Source organism: Martes martes, assembly GCF_963455335.1.
Source record: "Martes martes genome assembly, chromosome: 5".
Classification (NCBI taxonomy): Eukaryota; Metazoa; Chordata; class Mammalia; order Carnivora; family Mustelidae; genus Martes; species Martes martes.
Window position 1 is genome coordinate 95,474,791 of NC_137892.1, and position 22,446 is coordinate 95,497,236.

A 22,446-nucleotide genomic window follows, 5' to 3' on the forward strand; every position below is an offset into this window, starting at 1 on the left:
TTGTTGTTGGGACTAATTTCCTTTAGATCCTGATCATTTTTTTTTAAGGTAGAATTCCAAAATACTTAGCAAAAGATTGAAAATGAGCATTTTGCCTAAAAATGGAAAAATATAATTTCAAAAGGTGATTATGAAAGTTGTTTTACCTCATTTTAATTTAAAAACAGGATAAAAGCATCAAATTACAAAACCACTAGTATCTTAAAGCTGACAATCCAGCAGCACACTACATTTAAAGAGACCCTTGCTCTAGTTCTGGCTTGGGAGCGTGTAGATGTCGGAGGTATTGGGTTAACTCATTCAGGGCCCTTAACTTTGATCCTAAAATCTGAGCCTCCAATGTTCAAGCCTGATGTCTGGAGTTCTTTATAGAAGGTTCTCACTGAGATCTTGACTACCATTTCAGAGACAGGTCAAGCTTCAGGGAGAAGCTAGAGGTGTTCGCCCACGGGGGTTAAACAGGCGTCAGTGGACAAAGCTGGGAACAGGATGGAGCCACAGGTGCTGAGCCGCTGTTTTGGCCAGGCTTAGACTGCGAGGGGGCAGGCCGGGTTACATCAACCAAGCTGAGCTTCACGGACCCTCAGGTTGTGGGGGGTAGGCCGGGCACTAGACCAGCCAAGGGTCCTGGAGTAGGTCGACGAGAGATTTCTGAAAAAGCCGGTAGGCCACTGCGGGCCTTAGTCTTTTTACGTGGAGCCATGGGCGAGGCACCCAAGAACTTGCTAAAGGAGCCCGACTTCCTCATGCCTCGAGCCAGGTCTTGGAGCATCAGATCATCGGCGAGGACACCCAGAAACGCGCTGGTGGTGGAACTGAGGATGGTGGCGGCCACTTGCACTGGGCGCCGGGCCGCAAAAGTGCCACCACCAGCACCGGTGGCGTCTGCCTCGGTAGAGCCTCGCAGGCAGGGGTCGCCGAGGAGGCGGCGAAGCGCGTACGAGGCACCGGGCGGCAGGTACTGGTAGGCGCGCCGTCCGCTGTGGTCACGCACGTGCACCTGCGCACCCAGGCGCACCACCAGCGTCACGGCGGCGTCCTCGTGGCCGTGCAGAGCCGCCAGGTGCAGCGGCGTGTAGCCGCCATGCGAGCGCGCGTTCACGTCCACCGGAGCGCCCCCGCGTCGCGCGACCTCCACCAGCTGCAGCGCCATCTCGCGGTCGCCGCTCTTGGCGGCCCAATGCAGGGCCGTGAAACCAGATATGAAGTCGCGCTTGGCCGCCAGGCCACTGTCGCGCAGCAGCAGCCCGTGCAGCTGGTGGGTCCAGCAGCCCCCAGACGCCCGCACTAGCCACTCGTGCTCGGTCGGCTCCAGGGGCACAGCAGACGGTGGCGGCGCGGTGGGCGCTTCGTCCGCGTCCGGACTCAGCAAGCGCGGGCCTGCGCGCGACAGGCGCCTCAGGTGCGGGGAGCGGCCCGGGCCCAGGCTGAGGCCCAGGCCAGACTCTTCCACTGACAGCCGCCGCAGCAGCAGCGGGGAGCTCCGCGGGCTCGGCTCTTCCGACAGCTGCCGGCGCAGGCCCTGCTCCTCGGCCCGGATCCGGAGCGCGGCGGGGCCCGGGACGCAGCGCACAGGCAGCATGCAGGGCTTCGGCGGCGGCTGCGCGTGCGGACCGGGTGCTGGCGCTTCTTTCGTCGCCCCACGCCCAGGTTCCGGGGCCCGCGCCTCTGCGTGGGGCAAGGCCTCCACCGACCGCGACCTAGATGGCGGGGCCACGTCTGTAGGGAGTCCCTCGGGGTGCAGGGCCAGCTCAAAGCCTGGAATCTGGGGGTCTGAGGGCCCCCCTGACTGCTGAGCCGGACCTAACAACCGCTCCCCGGCCGGCTGATTGGGCTCTGAGGCCGGAGCCCCCGGCGTGTCCTGTGGCTCTAACGGCGGGGCCAAGTCCTCAGGTGGTTCCACCGCCTGCTGCGCCGCGGCCGCGGATGGGGCCCCCGGGTCAGCCGATTCCCCCTGTGAGACGGAAGTGATCTTCGAAGGCAGGGCTGGTGCCCCGAGCGTGCCGGGGACGCACGAGGGCAGGGGCTCCGGGGCCCCTCCGGGCCGCAGCTTCTTCTTCAGCACCACGAACTTGACGCCGTCGAGCTCCTTCACTACAGCCACGTCGTTGACAAATTGCTTGAAGCGGTCCCTGCGGGCGGCGCGGCCGCGGGGGTCGCCCGCATCCAGCAGGGGCTTGAAGCGGCTCAGCAGATCCGAGTTGCGCACCTTGCCGCCGTGCTCTAGCAGGAAGCCCAGCACCGCCGCCTGGCTCACCCCGGCGGCGGCGGCGGCGGCCGCGGCGGCTAGCGCCATGGTCCAGTCCAGCCCCGCAGGGGAGCAGAGGCCGCCCCTTCCCACGCGCCCTCGGTACCTGGCTGCCGGGACAGGTGCACGTCTCCGCGCCGGCTGGGACGAGCGGGAGCGGGGTTCCGGGAGCGAGGTCTTCCTTTGCCAGGCTCACTTGATCGTTTTCACCGAGGTGGGACGGGAGTGTCCCTGAAGCTGGACCTTGGTCACGCCCGCGCCGTGGGGCCCGGGTGTCTCCCGGAGAAAGGCGCGGGGGGCCGCATCGCGAGCCCACCGCCTCCGGCTCGCCGGGCCCCCAGCCTTCGGGGTAGGTTTCTGCCTTTGTATTGTGTCCAATAGGCGCAAGGCTCCATCCCCCGTGCTCGGCGCTCGCCTTACAGGTGACAGCTGCCACCGGGGCCGCGGAGGGAGTGGAGGAGCGGAAATTATCTGCCGCCCTCCTCCCCCACCCGGGAGTTAAAGGCGTAGTGCCATACTTCAGCTGACTCCCGGTTGCTAGGTGGGTGTGTTCCCCAGGCATACCGCGGTCGACCGGGAGAGGCAGAAATTTTTATTTCTCTAAGGAATAGTTCACCACCACGAAATATTGGGAAATTATTTAAGAGCAATAATTTATTTAAAGACCATCAATACCTTTCCCCTTGTGGACTGCGTTTCACAAGGAAGAGGGCTTCTTGTATTTGCAGCAATGACAACTCGCTGCGCATGGCAAGGTAAGTTACCCGAGATTTAAAAGAGATCTTTTAAAAGCAATTATGTCATGGTAAAATAGTACATTTTCACATGAAATTTTGAAAACAAAACCACAAAGAACAAGGAGACCTATCACTTGGAGTCACCGTTAACATTTTGAAATATTTTCTTCTCCCCCATATACATGTGTATACTTGTTTTTGTCTTAAAATGAGAAAGCAAAAATCATGCTGTATTTTATTTAAAGATTTTATTTATTTATTTGACACACAGAGAGAGATCACAAGTAGGCAGACAGGCAAGAGAGAGGGGGAAGCAGGCTCCCTGAGGAGCAGAGAGCCCAATGCGGGGGGGGGGGGGGGCGCAATCCCAGGACCCTGAGACCATGACCTGAGCTGAAGGCAGAGGCCCAACCCTCTGAGCCACCCAGGCGCCCCTCATGGTGTATTTTATTTTATTTATTTATTTTTTAAAAAGATTTTATTTATTTATTTGTCAGAGAGAGAGAGCGAGCGAGCCAGCACAGGCAGACAGAGTGGCAGAGGGAGAAGCAGGCTTCCCGCGGAGCAAGGAGCCCAATGTGGGACTCGATCCCAGGACGCTGGGATCATGACCTGAGCCGAAGGCAGCCGCTTAACCAACTGAGCCACCCAGGCGTCCCCCTCATGGTGTATTTTTAAAGCTTTATTTAATCCATAAATATTTGTTGAACATCTGGTTTGCGCCAGTACCTTTCGAGGCTGTAATATCCCAGTTAGCAAGACAGATAAAAACTCCTAACCTAGTGGAGATCACATGGCTGGGGGGGAGGGGGACAGAAATAATATGATGAATCTGACAATTGTATAATATGCTAGACCAATACTTGGAGAAAATAAAGCAGAGTAAAATAGAGGAGGGGCAGATTGCAATTTTGCACCCTGTTTTCAGTGTACGACTCATTTGTAGGTCCTAAGTCTTCAAGGATTTAAAGAGATCAAGTACTTATGCAGCTAGGTAGGAGAAGAGCTTTTTGGGTGAGTAAACCACCAGGGCAAAAAAGTGGGATCAGGTTCTTAATTTACAAACACCATAATATAAGGGGTACCATTTCTTTGTAGTTAAAGAGAACAAGCCTGGAGTCAAAATTGTGCCTCTGGATCATAGCTCTACCTTGGACTACTTGATCAACCTCCCTGTTCCCCAGTTTTCTTATCTGTAAAGTGGGGATGATAATAGTGCTTACCTCATCGGGTTGTTGGGAGGATTAAATGAGAAAATAAACACAAGAGACTTAAAATGATGCTTGGCCCACAGTAAACATTCACATTATTATTGGTTGTATAGCAACTGCTATACCATTATTACTGACCCAAAGAAAAAGGAGAACAGTAAAATGTGAAAGGCTATCCTCCTTTCCCCAATCCCACTTCCCAAGGCTGTCTTCAGTCCTGTTTCCAGAATGCATACAATTAAATCTTTTTCCTCCTACTTTGTATTATATTGTGAGCATTTTCCTCAATGACGATATCCTTTAAAAATATGTGATTTTTACTATAGCATCAAATAAATGTAGTAGTATTACACATTTTTTTTTTTACAGTTGGTAGTTTATAGTTTCCAGTTTTTAATTCTTAGGAATGGTGGTGCTCATATATAAAACTTTGTGTACATTGTTGATTAATTCCTTGGGATAGAATCCTTCAAGTGTAATTACTAGGTCCAAGGGATTTATTTTCAAAACTCTTCAAACTTATTTCTAAATTGTTTTCCAGAAAAGTTACAGCCCCATGAAAGTACTTTGTCTTTCACCCAATGATATTGAGTAGCATCTTTTAATTTGTCAGTTTGGAAGGTGAAAAGTTGTAGCTCACGCTAGTTTCCATTTATTTTATTACTAATGATCTTAAACTTTCCCCTGATTATATATTGTCCATTTGAATTTGTTCTTTTATGAATTGCCTTTTCCCCCCTTTACCCATTAATAGTTTCTTGTTGATATGTAGTTATTAACCTTCTATTATATATGTTGTCAAGATTTTCCCAGTTTGCCATTTGCCTTTTAATTTTTTATTAACGACAACTAGTTTTTAATTGTAAATATTGTATCCTTGTAGCTTAAGAATGGTAGTGCAAAATAAGAAGGTACATCTCCCTTTTAAAGGAGAACTTTTAGGATCAATTTACTCTGTAATATTAAGCAGTCTACATCAAAATGATAGCAATGCCCATGAGGAAGTCCTTGTATTTTTAACATACAATGGTAACTGGAATCAGCTATCATTTCTATCTAAATATTACCTCTTCTTCAAACCCAGTTCAAATCCTACTCCTGTAAAGTCTTCTGCAGCTAACTGCCCCAGGGGCATCCTCCTCCTCACATTGATCATCTATTTCAGCAAACACTTATTGACTATCTTTGGGTGCAAAGCAGTGAGCCAGGTTCTCAGGGGACAAGGCGCAATGTGCCTTTGGAGAGCTCACTGCTTGGTGGAATAGAGAAAAACACAATTAATTATGTTACATATCCAGATGAAATCAATGCTCTGTGTGCTTACCAGCGGGTAGGTTCTAAAAGGCACTTGAGGAAGTCTTCAGGAGGCAGGCCCTATGCACAACATGGGCAAGGACTTGCCAAGTCGGGTGGGGAAGTCTGAATCCAGGGTAAACAGTCTAGTGTGTTTTCCGTTTAGGGTATGTGCCAGAGGTACAGAAGATAATGTAACGGAAGTAATCTGGGGTCATGGATAGAGGACCTTAAATTCTAGTTTGGACTTTATCCTGTTTGCTGTAGATTATCATGGAATGCTTGCTTTCTTTTTTCTTTTTAAAAAGTAGCTTCAATTCTTTCCTTCCTTCCTTCCTTCCTTCCTTCCTTCCTTCCTTCCTTCCTTCCTTCCTCTCTTCTTTCTTTCTTTCTTTTTCTTTCTTTCTTTTGTTCTCCAAAAAAGGTGGCTTTATTTTTTTTAAGTTTTTAATTCCTGTTAGTTAACATACAGTGTTCTTTGAGTTTCAGGTGTACAATGTAGTGATTTAACACTTCCATACATCACTCAGTGCACATCAGGACTAGTGCGCTCCTTAATCCCCAGGGCCTGTTTCACTCCCCCATCATCTCCCCTGTGGTAACCATCAGTTTGTTCTCTACATGCTTACTTGTTTCTGATTATAAAATTAATGATTATGTTTTCCCAGTTTTCAATGATGTCCAAAATATAAAAGGAACAGATCACATGTTAGAGAACCATTCTTAATATTTGTTGGTTTTTTTCTGTGAAGCTTTCTATATACATCCCTAGATATAAACACAGCCACAGACACGTTCTCTGCCGATGGCATTAGACCACACATTTTCTCGTAACCCACGCTGCTTTACAGCCTGCTCAAACCCACGGGGATAATTCTTATTATCCTCCATGGGATGGAGGAGCGCTGCTGCTAGGGGTGGTGGCAAGTCCCTGGCCGAGATGGTACAGGACACCAAGCTAGGGCAGGAGGGCAGGAAGACAGGGATGGAGGCCAAAGCTGTTTCAGAAGCAGAGTTTGCATTCTACTGCCTGTTTTCATTTTTAGTCACATTCTCTCCGTTGTGATTTTCATTTCCATAGCTCCTTTTCATATGACAAATTGCTGGGTGCCTTGGAAAAATCATTCTATGATCTCATAGGAAGTGGAGCCTCCACCAAGTTGGCCTTTTGTTACTGCTCCCTCTTTCCAAGAGGGGGCGGAGAAGAACCCCCTGTTAAAGACCACAACTGATTTCTGTGGTTTGAACTCATTCTGTGATCACTAGGAGACAAGGGATTACATACTGATTGGAAAGGAATTGCTGGCACAAGCAGAGTTTATTGACGGTGCTTAACAGACTTCAGGCTCTGAGCGATACAAAGCAACGTGCCCAGGGTCACAGCTTGTTATTGGCTGACCCCAATACTAATTTGTACTCATTTACCACTTCAAATTAGATTACCAATTACTTAAAAACAATGTTCTGAATGTTTAATAAGTAAAGGGGGAAATCCCACATAAAAATGTAGCTTCAACCTTTACACTAGCGCATCTGGACATACCCAGCTTTAATGTTTTAAGTGATTTGTTTATAATTTGGGCAAACATTAGGGCGAGGATGCCAATGACATCCAGTTCCTCAGGCTGCTTTTAAATTTTGGTGCCCTGCTGACAGGCCACTGAATCAATTCTTTCAGTGACCCAGTAGTTTGCTTGTAAGTAGGAAAATGAAATATAAAATGTATATTTATAGCAAGGGTCCAATTTTATAATGTGTCTTGAACATGGGAGAAAGCAATAGAAATTTGTTTTCTGTCTCAGTTTTCTCGTTTCTTTTATCTCTCAAAAGTTTGTTTCTATCTCAGTTTCTCAAATTTGAAGGTGAGGATAGAAGGTCCTTTGTATTTTTTAAAGCTACCTTTAAAAATATATGTAAAATTTAGGAGTGCCTGGGTGGCTCAGTGGGTTAAGCTGCTGCCTTTGGCTCAGGTCCTGATCTCAGGGTCCTGGGATCGAGCCCAGGGTCCTGGGATCGGGCCCCGCATCAGGCTCTCTGCTCAGCAGGGAGCCTGCTTCCCTCCCTCTCTCTCTGCCTGCCTCTCTGCCTACTTGTGATCTCTCTCTGTCAAATAAATAAATAAAATCTTTAAAAATAAATAAATAAAAACATATGTAAAATTTAAAATCCCCCATGCCCTGTGTTATATCATGTTGTGTTACATTGTTTCATGATGTATTGCCTATAACACACAGTATCCTTTGAGTCCTATGCCTGGGCTCCCCAGATACCCAGAATGGCTGTTTCATGTTTCTGACTGTCTTGTCCTGTCATGGGTTCTGTCAGGTTTCATCCACCACAGCCTGGCTCCTCTGCCTCCTGGTGCCTCACCAACGCATCATCCTCAGTAAAGAACTGTATCTGGGGCCCCAGTCCGTGGGAGCTCCAAAGATATGAGAGGGATGGGCTGTGTGCCTATAAAGGGACTTTGCCCAGAAAGCAAACTTTTGCAGTCATGACTTCCGGAACAAATCATGTTTTGTTCTTGCTTACCAGCCCAGCAGGAGCAAAAGGGCCTCTTTCTCAGGCCTATGACTTGGGAAGCACCCTCTTCTTTGAGATTGAGGGACTTTTCTTTATTTCTAAATCTTAGTGATGAGTGTCAGATCCCTCGTTCTAAACTGAAGTTTTGTTTCTGTGATTCATTTTTCAGGATGCTTAGCAGATTCCACAGACTTGCTCGGTTGGACAGTACGGCACCTGTAGGCCTAGTCAGTGGAGACTTGGAAAACTGTCCTGGCTAGGTGAATCATGAGCTGACGTGGTCCTTTGCTGCCTTTAGTCATCCCTTCTTTGCCTGCTTTATTCTCACAAATGAGTTTTGACTCAAAAATGTTTACCCACCCGAGGGATATTTTGGGGCACCTTTTTATTTTCAAGGGAATCAGTGTCTAAATTAGGAGAGCTTAGTTTGAGAGGCTGCATAGTGCTGTTTTAACTGTTTCCTGACTCTTAAAGTGGAGGGCCTGCTTGGGTCAAGGTGAACCAAGCAGCAACCCAGAGGCCATTCCACTATGGACTCCCCATCACATGGGCTTAGAGAAGACAATGCCAAGTGTATGGACATGTGAAATCCACCAGCAGCGTCCAGCTTTAAAGATGGACAGGTAACAACCGTTCAAATCTTCTCTGAAGTCTAATACTATGTATACTACTGATGTATATGTATACTACTCATATACAATATACTAAATAGTATATCGTGTTTAACTTGCTTTCCACGTAGCAAGGATTCTTAGATGCCAACTTCCCAACTTCTCAGTCAGTTGTTCAAGAGCTCATTAGCAGAGGGCTCCAAATAAACTAATTTGAAGTAAGGTATACAAAGCCCAAAAGCTACTCATTGACTGAGACCCTCCCTTCTAAAGGGGTTATGTTGGGGGGGGGGGATCAAGCTGAGGTGTGAGGTTGGGGAGTGGTGGGATGGAGGTGGGAAGTGGGAGGTGGGAAGGCCAGGCAGCCAAAGGGCTAGTTCCAGGTCCTCAGACAGATCTGCTTGCTTGCTGCTCCAAGACTATCAGCTAAGTAAATATGGAACAGTTTTTTTTTTAGCACCCCTCAGAGTAATAATTGGTGCGCTGAACAATAGGAAGAAACAGGAAGATGAACCCTGCCTCTGAGGCTGTGTAGTCTGGAGAAGAGGTCATTAACAGGATGGGTTTTACTTACTGACTGAGCATCAGTGAAACACAAGCTGTGCTAAATGGGAACAAGGATAACACAGGTCCTTTCCCTATATTATTTCCTATATTCCTACTCCCGAGGTGGCTCAGGCTCCCTGGAGAGAGATGCCATGTCTCACCAGTTGGAATGTAACTCTAAATGTCCCATAAATATTGACGATGATGGAATGGCAACAATCTGCTAGTGACTTTCACTGCTTGATTTTTCTGTTTCAGAGTGGGGTCAGAGGACACTGTCCTTGATAACTCTTCAGTGGTTATTCCATGTGTTCAATAACTATTGATAATGGTGAAATAGTAGCAGCTTGTCACATGACAGTGACTCTCATCACTTTGATTGTGCCTTTCCAAAATGGGGCAGAGGTACTGTCCACAGAGCTGGCTCTCACTGGGGGGTGACCCACGTGGACATGTTATGGTGGGTTTCCTTGGTTCAAGAGTCCCCTTTTTGCTGAAGTGAGGCGTGAGGCCGGGAGAGGTCTGCTCTTTTAGGACTTTTCTGCATAGAAACTTTAGGTTATCTTCTCAGATATGGATTAAACAGAGGCGAGCCTAGCTAGGCTAGCAACAAGCCACACTAACCCTGTGGGCCTCGGTTCCAGATGGAATGGCTGCAGCAAGAGCAAGTGACAAAAATACAGAAGCACTGGATGGCGCTCGGCAGGAGGAAAGTTTCCTCTTTGCCATCCAGTCTCGAAAGCACAGATGAGTGAGAGTTTCTCTCGGAAAGAGGCTGAAGGCTGCAGAGCTCAGTGCTGTGTTCCTTCCTCTCTCCTTCCTTTCCTGATCTTTTTCTTCTTTAGCAATGATGATAGAATTTCCTGGGCGAAATAATCCTTTCTTTTTAAACTGGAACTTTTTGGCAGAATGTCACAATGTTCTACTGTCCTCAGAGCTCAACATACTGGGCCTTAGAAACTTTCCAGGGGAGAGACAATAAGGCCACAGTCTGCACAGAGCCTTCTGTGTGGCTGTGACAGTGAGGACAAAAACAATCATGTTAATGTTGTTGATTAGGATTGGGCTTTTTTTTTTTTTTTTTTTTTGCTGCTTCTTTGTCAGTTTTTCACTATCCTATCTACATTTTTAAAGAACCCTATGTATGTCCCCATTAAGTGAAATTGTTATTGTTATGTCTCAAAGTCAACAAATCCTGTGTCTTATTGGTCATTTTCCATTCAGAAGGTGTAGGGGGTTGAATGGTGACCTTCCCCCCAAAAATATGTCTATGTCCCAGAACTTGTGAAAGTGACCATATTTGGAGAAAGGGTTATCACAGACATAATTAAACTAAGGGTCTCAAGTGAGAGCTTGCTGGATATTATCCATTGGGTACTAAATCCAATGTCACATGTCCTTGTAAGAGACAGAAGAGAAGACAGAGGAAAGGAGAAGGCCATGTGAAGATAGAGCTAGAGATGGGAACGAGGAAGTCAAGGAATATTACTGCCTGGAGCCAGTAGAAGCTGGAAGAGGCAAGGAAGGATTCTTCCCTGGTGACTTTGGGGGAGTGCAGCCTGCTAATGCCTTAATCTTGAATTTCTGGTCTCCAGAACTGTGAGTAAGCAAATTTCTATTTTAAGCCACCCTATTTGTGATAATTTGTTATGGCAGCTACAGGAAACTAATATAGACGTTTATTTTTGTTTTTTTAAAATTTATTTATTTATTTGACAGAGAGGGAGACAGGGAGAGAGGGAACACAAGCAGACAGAGGGAGAGGGAGAAGCAGGCTCCCAACTGAGCAAGGAGCTGATGCAGGGCTTGATCCCAGGACCCTGGCATCAGGACCAGAGCCAAAGCCAGATGCTTAATGACGGAGCCACCCAGGTGCCCCAGGAAACTAATATAGAAGTTTAGAAAAAAAAATGGAGGATTTATCCAAATCTTGCTGGACTGGAGGATTCCATCCTGAAAAGGCGTTCTTCAGGGTGTAGGGCTCAGATGATCCAGGGCTGTGAAGAGACCTGGACCAGGCTTGTCTCAACTAAAATCCATGGTGTGGCTGGATGTTGGAGAGTCATGGTGTGTGCGAGTCAGATGTTGGGAGTAAAAATTTCCTGATAGTGTAAAGGTAACCAGACCCCAAGGCAGGCCCCTCAGTCTGTGAGGTGTTTTAAATGATGAGATGGTAGACAAGAAGACACTTTTTACTCCACTTGGGAAGGGTGGTTTTTTCTTTTCTTTTTTTTTTTTTTTTACATTTTATTTATTTTATTTAGAGAGAGAGAGTAGAGGAGGGGCAGTGGGGGAGGGAGAGAGAGAATCTCAAGCAGACCCACCACTAAGCATGAGGTCTGATGTGGGGCTCAATCCCACAACCCTGAGATTGTGCCCTTAGCCAAAATCAAGAGCCAGACGCTTAACCCTCTGAGCCACCCAAGTACCCTGGGAGGTATGTTTCTTGATAGTTCATTCACTGAACTCGTGGTCCCCCCCTGTTCTTCCTCCACCCATGACAGACTTCCACTTTCCCAACCCCACCACCACCTTGCACCGACCTTGCATCTGTCCAGAATCATCTACAATGTGGCATTCTGGGTAGTCATCACCAAGCTGAGAGAGTTGACAAACTAGATAAAGTATCTTCCTACTTTAAGCATGAAGGAGCATTGGTGACAGTTCCTATCCTCTATAAAACAATTGCCTGGTAGGGAAAGTGGACATATAAAAAGAGTTCTATGGGAGGATGTGCTTAGAGCTAGACAGAGATCTGTTAGCGTACTGGAGCACCCACAGAATGGAGCACTTCTTGGGAGAATCTGAAAGCTTTCTGAGAAGACCAGAGATTGCAGCTGAATAATGACCAGATACTCTGAAGGCTGAGAAGGGAGAGGGAAGGCATTCTCAGCGGAAGCATTAGCAGAAGCAAAGACATATAATATGCTTGTAGAAAAGCAAGAAGCTCAGTGTGACAAGACAACAGAGGTAAGCGTGGCAGGGGGGTGGTGAGTGAGTACAGAAACAGGTTGGAGAAGGTGGTTGGTGCCAGACTATTAAAGGCCTCACACATTCTTGATGACTCAAACTGAACGTGTCCAAACTCAACTGGTTATCTTCCTCTCGAACCCTCCTGTCCCGCCCCAGGGTTCTCCAGCTCATAAAAGGGACCGTCCCTCACTCAGCTGGCAGGGACCTGGGCATCAGACATGGTTCTTCCAAATGTCTTCAGCACCTCTTGAATCCATCCAACTCTCTCCTTTCCTGTGCCAGGCCATCACCGGCCTGGACAACTGCAGCTGTCCCCTTGCCCTGCTCCACCTCCACCCCCACCTTCTCACTCCCATTCTGGCTGGCCTCCATTCTCTGCCAGCAGCAGCCAGAGCAACTCATCTAGAACACAGATCTAATCATATCACCTGGTTGTCTATGTAAAACTCTAAACTCCTTCAAATGGCTCATAAGACCCTCTATCCTAGTGCTGCAGATCAAAGCAATACAGGCTCAGAGGAGCTGCTCATGGAAAGCAGTTGTGCTCCAACACAGACTTCCCCCTCCTTCCTACAGAAATTTTCAGCAGTTCTGGGTCTTATAAATCTGGTGGTTACCCAAGTAGTAACATCCCCAAGTAGTGTGCTTATACTGAAGTTTCTTGATTTATCAATCTTGAATATCCTAGCGTATTAGGGATATAGTAAGGTTTTGTTGATTTCTGTTACCTTTGTCTCTCTTCTCCATCACCAGACTATTGGTAGTTCCTCCTCAGGCTTGTCCTGAAACCTCAAAAAGTTTACTTAAATCTCCACTTCTTGCTTCATCCATCTTGAACAGGTTTACCACTAACTTAGCCCTTTGTAAGATAAGAACATTAGCGCTCCCAGCCTACTATCCCCCTTCCCTGCCCCAACCATTCTGTACTTTATGCATTATGCATTTTTATGATTTTTTTCCATTTAACCATAGTGAAATTTTTTTTTTTAAGATTTTGTTTATTTATTTGACAGAGAGAGAGAGAGAGAGATCACAAGTAGGCAGAGAGGCAGGCAGAGAGAGAGAGGAGAAGCAGGCTCCCCGCTGAGCAGAGAGCCCGAGGCGGGGCTCAATCCCAGGACCCTGAGATCATGACCTGAGCCGAAGGCAGAGGCTCAACCCACTGAGCCATCCAGGTGCCCCACCATAGTGAAATCTTCCATAAGTTCTTTCTAAGTTGATTCTAAAAAGCCAAAAAAAAAAGGGGTACCTGAGTGGCTCATTCAGTTGAGAAGCTGCCTTGGGCTAGGGTCATGATCCCAGGGTTCTGAGATCAAGTCCAGTGTCTGGCTCCCCACTCAGTGGGGAGCCTGTCTCTTCCTCTGCCCCTCCCCACTTGTGTTCTCTCCCTCAAATAAATAAACAAAATCTTCAAAAAAATAAAAATAAATAAATAAAAAGCAAAAAATGTGTTTATAATAACCACAAAAAACCGTTCAGTGCTGCTCATGTCTATGCTATGTTTCAGTTAGCTTCATAATTGACTCTGCCTTATTTTTTTTTTAAGATTCTATTTATTTATTTGAGAGAGAGAGAGCAAGAGAGAGCATGAGTCGTGGGCAGAGGGAGAGGGAGAAGCAGGCTCCCTGCTAAGCAGGAAGCTGGATGAGGGGCTCCATCCTAGGACCCTGAGATTATGGCCTGAGCTGAAGGTGGATGCTTAAATGACTGACCCACCCAGGTGCCCCTTGACTCTGCCTTTCTTGTCTACTTTTTTGTTTTTCTGGATATGCCATTGTCTTTTCTTTCTTTCTGTTCTGTGAATTTCCCAAACCATTGATCATACTCCCTATTCTGATGAATCCCCCTTCCCAAACACCAACCCCCACCCCCATCTCTGGTCCAGCCACCTGGCCACACAGCTGTGGGCTCTCTTCCTGGGACTTCCCTTAACTGCTCCCCACCATCAGATGCGTTGTTTCTGAATGTTGCTGTATTTTTCTCTCAGTAACTGCTGAAGCTTGCTATCACTATGGAGTTACTTCCTAACAAATAATGCTCAGGGGATGTTTTGTCTTTGTATTTGTTTTTATTTTTTTTACCTTTTTGTTATGGGAAACTGCAAGTGCAAGTAAAAGGAGGGGAAAAAAATACAATGAACCCTTATATACATGTCAACTACCTCCAGTAGTTATCATTCATGGCCAACCCTATATCACCTATATTCCTAGTTAATTTTCACCATCCCCAGATTATTATTATTTTTTAAAAGATTTTATTTATTTATTTGAGAGACAGGGAGAGAAAGAGAGAGGAGAGAGCTTGAGTGGAGGGAAGGGGGATGGAGAAGTAGGCTCCCCACTGAGCCAGGGCTTGATGAGAGGACCCTGGGATCATGAACTGAGCTGAAGGCAGATGCTTAACCATCTGAGCCACCCAGGCACTACCCGCCCCCTCCCCAGCCCACTTCCCAGCTTATTTTCAAACAAATCAAATCCAAGGCATCATATCACCAGTAAATATTTAAGAATATATCTTGATAAGGGCGCTCTCTCTCTCTCTCTCTCTTTTTTTTAAGAGAGGGAGAGAGGGTGGTGCAAGAGGGGCAGAGAGAGGGAGAGAGAATCTGAAGCAGGCTCCATGCCCAGCACGGAGCCCAATGTAGGGCTCGATGTCACAACTCTGAGATCATGACCTGAGCTGAAATCAAGAGTCAGATTCTTAACCAACTGAGCCACGCACCAGCCCTGGTATGGGCTTTTTAAAAAAACGTAATGGCTATACTATTAACACATCGAAAAAATAGCTATAATTTCTGAGTATCATTAAATAACCAGTCAGTGTTCAGATTTCCCTGATGTGTATAAATGTTGGCTTGTTTGAATTGGATCCAGTTGCTGTTGTTTGATGTGTCTCTTGGGTGTCTTTTACTCCATAGTTCCCTCCTCTCTTTTTTTCTGTCTCGTTTATTTGTTGAAAAAGGAATTATTTTTTTGCTTTTGTTTTTCTTGTAAACTTTCCCACAATCCAAATTTTGCTGATTGCATTCCTGTTGTGACTTTTGACATGGTCTTTTATCTCTTGTACTTCCTGTGAATTAGTATTTAAGTCTAGGTTATTAATCAGATTCAAGTTTGGTTACTTGAGGGGCACTTTCATAGGTGGCATCGTGACATTCCCAAAAGTAAGCACATCGTGTCTACTTGTCTCTCCATTACCATGTGAGTGACCACTGGTGATACTTGCCTACATGCATTATTTTATTGTAGGTTGCAACATGGCGATATTCTGTCACTCCTTCACCTACCAACTGGAAGACTTTCATCCTAGACAGAAGCTTCCCCTCATTTACTATTTAGTTACCCTGAGGTTCCTATGGAAAGATCGGATACATTCCTTTCATTTACCATTTTTCAAAACAGTGAGTCCCTAGTATCTTCCCAAGGCAACCTGTCAACTTTAAAAAATTTTTGTCCTGGACTTAAGTATGTTTGATGAGTTTCAATTCATTCCAGTTGTCATTACTGATGCTCTCATCATCCCTTCTTTGGCCACTGCGAAGTTTTTTCAGTTGGCTCCTGAGATTCTTACCTTTTTTCTTCTTTGGCAGCTGGAATGATAGATGTTTGAGTTTCATCTTATATATTCCCTGTTCTAGACAAGGAATGAACTATTTCTCATTGTTCCTGGGTTGGTCGTCATATTTCTAGGCCTTTTCAGTAGATAGAGCTAGAAATGCATTTTATTTTTTTTTAAGATTTTATTTATTTATTTAAGATTTTATATATTTATTTGACAGACAGAGATCACAAGTAGGCGGAGAGGCAGGCAGAGAGAGAGAGAGGAGGAAGCAGGCTCCCTGCTGAGCAGATAACCTGATGCGGGGCTCCATCCCAGGACCTGAGACCATGACCTGAGCCAAAAGCAGAGGCTTTAACCCACTGAGCCGCCCTCGGGCCCCATGGATTTTATTTATCTATTGGAGAGAGAGAGAAAGAACAAGAGAGAGCAAGAAAAAGTGAGAAAGAGCACGAGCAGAGGGTCTAGGAAGTGGCAGAGGGAGAGGGATGAGCAAGCTTCCCAGTGAGCAGGGAGCCTGACCAGGCTCAATCCCAGGGTCCTGACCTGAGCCAAACACAGACACTTAACCAACTGAGCCACACAGGCACCTAGAGAAATGCATTTTTAGAAAGAAAAAATACATCATGACTTAACACTGAAATTTCTAAATCCAATTGAAGACTAAGGATTTTGACTTAACTTTGTGGATCTTATATCTCTTTTTTCCCCACACCCACTATGAAGTAAGCCTTTGAAATGTCTAAACATTTATTTTCTTTTTTTAAAAAAAGATTTTATTTATTTATTTGACAGACAGAGATCACAAGTAGGCAGAGAAGCAGGCGGGGTCGGGGGCGGGGGGGAAGCAGACTCCCTGATAAGCAGAGAGCCCAATGTGGGGCTTGATCCCAGGACCCTGGGATCATGACCTGAGCTGAAGGCAGAGGCTGAACCCACTGAGCCACCCAGGCACCCCTGAACATTTCTTTATTCTCCTTTATGCTGAATTGACAGGTTCGTTTGGTATGGAAGTCTGGGTTGAAAATAGTTTTCCATGAAAACCTTGAAGACATGCTCCGTTTTTGTCGGAGCAAAAAGTGTTGCTATTGAGAAGTCTAATGCCATTCTGACATTTTCTTGTCAGAATGGGGCCTTATTTTTTTTTCTTTCATTTAAGGGAACTTTTGGTATCTTTTCTTAATCCATAAGCTCTGACCTATCACTATGTTGTTGTCTAGGTGTGGGTCCTTTAAAATTAACCCAGATCCACAGTTGGGGAGGTGGACCGGGAAAAGTATACAATATGCAGGTGGCCAGTTAACCTCTGGCTTTTAGCTCCTCTTCTGGTGCTTTCTGTGACTTCAGCAGTCTCTGAGGACAGAGGCTGGGAGGCTGTGTGAACCGGTGGGTACAGCCCCCTCTGGGAGGGTTCTGGTCTTCCCCCACTCTGCTTCATCCCCGAGCACGCATTCTTCTGCCTGCTGCCTTATAGAAATGTGCTGAAATCTTGCAGATATCTCCTCCTCTTCTTTCCTGTACTGATGAAGAAAAGACTATACTTTATAATTTTTACTTACAGTTATTATTCTGGGCCCTTAGAAAGTGTAGAGATGGAAATGAACTAGGAGTCTTGGCCTTGGCCTCAGCTCAGCTTCCCTGACCTCTAGCTCTTCTCTGTCCAGCAAGGGGTCTTGCTTTCTCTTAATCTATTCCTTCACCCCAGACTATTTCTCCTTCCCCACCTGCACCCCGCACAGACTTTGTTACAGCCTGGTTACTCCTGACCATCTTCTACTCTGTGCCCATTCCTCAAGGTGATCCCCTTGCCCCTTTGGTAGGCCTTCCTCCCCCCCAACTTGTGCTACCCTCACATTCTCTGCTTTCCCCACTGTCACACATCTCCATCTACTCTCATTACGTGCCTAGTGGCTGTCTTCTGACTCTGAGCTCCTTAAAGGCAGGATCTCATCTGCCTTCTCATGCAGGATTATACTCCTGCTTCAAAAATGTTCTCTGTGGGTAGCCTGGAACCCACGTGTGGCCAGAGTGCTTTTGAGGATGCTACCAGGTGGTGTGTGGGGAATGAGCTGGAGGGAGTCTTGTCAGGGAGACTGATTGGGAGCTGGAAAAGCCCTGGATGAAGGCAGAGGCAGGAGGGATGGAGAAGAGAGTCTGGCCATGGAGAAGTTTCTGAGGATGTAGGTTTTGGTGGCACTTCTGCTGAGGTGAGGGAACGGGAACATTCAAAGGTGACTCCACTGTTACTGTCTTGTGAGAAGAGGGAAACAGTGTTGCCATTTCCTGAGACCAGAAAGATTAAAGAAGGGGAAGGTGCAAGTTAAGTTTGGACAAGCTGAAATTTTATGTTAAGGGGTGTTTGGGGTCACCTGGGAAGTAGCTGCAAATGAGGACCTGGAGCTCAAGAGAGGCATCTGGGCTGGAGCTATGGGAGTCCTGAGCTTCTAGATGCTGCCTGACTTGAGGGTGTGGGTGAGCCCCTCCAGGGAGAAGGCGTGGAAGAGTGGGAGGGAGCAGGGTAGATCCTTGGGAAATCTCAGTCATGCAAAGGGTGGGTGAGGGAACAGCTCATGTAGGGGAAGAGGAAGGAATGGACACAGAACTAGGAGGAGAGTAATAAAAGCCAAAGGAGCAAAGAGTTTTCAAGAGATAAGGACATAGGGAAATGACTAAATGGTGACATGGCCATCACCTTTGAACATGAAGAAAGAAGAGCTGTATATACTGTTGAGGAGTCAAGGGCATGTGTGATTTTTGCTAAATGAACCCAGCAAGTTCATCCAACCAATATTTATTGTGGGCCGACTGAGCGTCCAGGCCCTGGGGATTCATGAGTGAGCAAAACAGCCCCAAATCCCTATCCTCATGGGGCTCGAGATAGCAGGGAAGACAAGACAAATAGGAAAAATGAAATACACAGTATGTTAGAGGCAAATGCTAGCTATAGCAAGCATAACTGGCAAGGGCTTGGGAAAAAATAAAGCACGGAAGAAGAATAGGAAATGTAGGGAGTGTTATGTTGTCAATATGGTGGCTAAGGAGGGCCACCTCACTGAGAAGGTGACTTTTGGGAAAAAGCTCAGAGATTGAGGGAGGAGCTGTGTGGATATCTGGGGAAGAACATACCAGGTAGAGGAAGGGAGTGCTCCAGGGGCTAGGGTGGAAAGAACAAGAGAAGGGCTCAGAAGAGCAGTGGGGGCTTATATCATGTGCCACCTTGCCAGCCGTGATAAAGACCAAGGCTTTACTGTGAAGGAGGTGGGAGCCATTGCAGGTTTAGGAGTGTGGAAGTAACAGGATCTAACTTGTGCTTCAGCAGAATCTCTCATTTAGCAAGAGAACTGGGACTGAAAGTTCATGCTTGGAAGCCCCAAGGCAATAGTACGTAGAGTGCAGAAGGAGAAAATTCAAATTTGGACGTGCACTCAAATAAGATAAACATTTCTGTGGACCAGAAACAGATCATCACTCCAGAGACTCGAGCCACAGTCCTGATAGACTCGCAGTCCAGATGCAGCAGAGATGTCCAGGAGCATGGCCCCTATGAGGTGCCGGGGCTAAGTGTATTTCCCACAAGCCTTGTTGCCAGAAATCAGGTGCTGGGGTGGAGATTGTATAAGGGGATGTATAGTTTTTCATGTTTTTAAAAAAATTTATTTATTTATTTTAAAATATTTTATTTTGGGGGGGAGGGGCACGGTTGGGGGAGGAGCAGGCAGAGGCAGAGGGAGAGGGAGAAGCAGGCTCCCTGCTGAGCAAGGAACCCAATGCAGGACTTGATCCCAGGATCATGACCTGAGCCAAAGGCAGATGCTTAATGGAATGAGAGCCACCGGGCATCCCTCTTTTTTTGTTTTTTTTTTTTTTAAGATTTTGTTTATTTATTTGAGAGAGAGAGAGAGAGAGAGATTGAGCATGAGAGGAAAGAGGTCAGTGGGAGAAGCAGACTCCCTGCTGATCAGGGAGCCTGATGCCGGGCTCGATTCCGGGACTCCAGGATCATGCCCTGAGCTGAAGGCAGTCGCTTAACCAAAAGAGCCACCCAGGCACCCTGTTTTTGTCTTTGTTTTTTTAATCTAAACTTAATCCAGGACATAAATCCTACTTTTGTTCACATGTGGACAAATATCTGGCTGGGACAGGGGTCTCCCAGTCTTTCCTTTTTCTAAACTTTGGATGTGTTCGGCTCTTCTGCTGGATGAGTATGTATACCACAACAGAGAAAGCAATGGGAGCCTAGTGTGGTGTAGGTGGAGTAGGACCAGAACTGAAAAGAAACCACTGGGTTTGGCCTGTAAGAGGTTATCAGTGGCCTCAACAAGAATAGTTTCCTTGACTTGTGGAGACAAAGGACAGACTGATGACAGACACAGACACATGAGTTGAAAAGTAGACTGATCTTTCAAGAGGTTGGATAGGAAAGGGAAGGAGAGAACTAGAAAGGGCCGTGAAGGGGCAGGAGGCGCAGACCAGGCCTGCTGTCTTCAAGGAGCCTCCATGAGAGGGTAGAAGGAGGAGGGGAATGAGAGATCTAAACTGTGGGGAAAGGAAGGAACAATGGACATGTTAACAGGGAATGCCCAGAGGAAGAGATGGGACACGATGCTGGGCACCAGTGTTGGGCTGGGTGAGTGGTGGTGAGCGCAGCTCGGGCTCAGGGCTCTTGAAGCTGGCTCCTTCCTAGCCTCTTCAGTTACAACACAGCCTGTTGGTCTCTGCGCCTTGCCTGTCTGGATTTCCATCTGGATTTTTCTGACTCTCCTGTGAGGGCAAGAACCACTCCTGCTTTATCCTGTGGCTTGAGCACACAGTACGCCTTTAGTAGATGTTTGTTGACTGAATAAATGGATTTTCTTTGTAGGAAAGAGGTCAAGTCCTCAGCTGAGCGTGGAGGGAATGGAGACGGGGGAGAATGACTAATATTTGGAGCAGTGGCACAGGAAATGGGCCAGGGCAGTGGCTAGGAGCAAGCCTCGAATTTCTAAGCAACTCTGGGAGGTCTGCTGAGCATGGAAACGTTGGGAGGGGGTGCTGTCACGCAGCATGGCTGTGACACTATTTTTTTACTCTCCTGCAACTCCAGGCAGGGCAGGAGCATGCCGAGCAAGCAGATGGGTTTTTTGTAATTTGAGTTGACCTGCTGTCATTCTCTCAGTGGAGGCCTGGAAGAGTTAATGTCACTCCCCGAGGCCCTGGCTTCATTCCTAGAGAGTGTTTCTGCCTTGGGTGGGCTCGTCCTTTGTGTTTGTAGCCGCTGTGACCAGAGCAAATTAGTGTGTAAGCCTCAGCCCAAATGTAATCCCCTGGGGAAGCCTTCTCCTTCCCTCTCCCTCCTTGCCTCCTCCTCCTCCAGGTTCCCTGGGTAGTGTGAATCCCCCTAGGAAGCCTGGGCTGGGCTGTGTCAGCCAGGGTGAGGCCCACAGTGGGAGGGTGAGAGTCAGGTTAGGGAATCAGGGATTCTCCAGCAGGCTTTCAGCAGGATTGCTGAGCCACAGAGAGAAGGAACCGTAGTGTTAGCTGGGACCTAGAACCCCAAGGTTCTGGAAGCCAGCAGAGATCCAAACACAGGCAGGTGAGGAGAGTGAGACAGCTCTCAGGGGACAAGGTGGAGGGTGGCAGGGAAAGACCACAGCAGGTTGCTGGCACAAGGTGCCTCAGTATTTGGGCTTAGTAATGCTGCTGGTTGTGTGTTTTTATTTGGCTCCCAACACATTTTGCTTTGCTGAGGGCAGGTTCTTTTTTTTCTTTTTTTTTTTTTAAAGATTTTATTTATTTATTTGACAGACAGAGATCACAAGCAGGCAGAGAGGCAGGCAGAGAGAGAGGAAGGGAAGCAGGTTCCCTGCCCAGCAGAGAGCCTGATGCAGGGCTCAATCCCAGGACCCTGGGATCACGACCTGAGCCGAAGGCAGGGGCTTTAGCCCACTGAGCCACCCAGGTGCCCCTGAGGGCAGATTCTTAAAGCGGTGCCCAGGTTCATCCATATATTGTTATAATTAATAACGTTTACATTTGCATGTCCAGTAACCATGCCTATCCTCATGCCCCTAGCACACAGTATGTGCTTGTTAAGTCTTTGTTTTGCGAATGACTAAATGACCTCAGTCAGTCCCAAACCTTCTATAATTATACTCGCACGGGCCAGCAGGACCCCGAGAAGCCGGCCAGTCCATACCCTTCACTACAGGAAGGACAAATTCTAAAGGTCCCATATCTGCAAGTTATCAGAAAAACGAACTCTTCTATTTCAAATGAACTCTGTCTGGCCTGGAGTCAGAACAGACTACTTTATTTTATTTTTTTCAGTCAAGTGTCGCTGATAACACAAGGTTACATTAGTTTCAGGTGTGCAACATAGTGACCTGACAGCCCGGCGCGTTATGCTGTGCTCACCGCCAAGTGTGACTACCATCGGTTACCATAAAACACCATTTCAGTACCACTGACTCTCTTCCCTATGCTGTGCCTTTGTAACCAGGAGCCTCTACCTCCCACTACCCTTCAGCCATGTTTTACCCTCCACCCCCCACCCCTGCCCCTCTGGCAACCATCAGTTTAGAACAGACTCACTCTTGTGACTCCAGGCACCTCCCCAATAGCCATTCTCCCCTTCTTTCTGACAGGATTCCAATTTTGTTCAGATAGCAATGCTTCTAGCCCTCAGGGACAAATCATTAGGGTTTGTCATGTGGGAAATTATCCTGGTGTGATGCAGCTTCTAAGGACTCCACCAGGCAAGCCCTTCA

At 47.1% G+C, this 22,446-nt stretch overlaps 1 protein-coding gene across 1 annotated transcript; it reads right to left on the bottom strand.

Moving 5' to 3' along the window:
* Positions 1 to 583: 583 nt before the first annotated feature.
* Positions 584 to 2,296, bottom strand: SOWAHA (sosondowah ankyrin repeat domain family member A; the record flags this gene model as incomplete). The annotated part of the gene is made up of 1 exon (XM_080803369.1): positions 584 to 2,296. One exon carries the CDS (start codon positions 2,294 to 2,296, stop codon positions 584 to 586), a length of 1,713 nt encoding a protein of 570 aa, XP_080659495.1.
* Between the last annotated feature and the right edge of the window lie 20,150 nt (positions 2,297 to 22,446).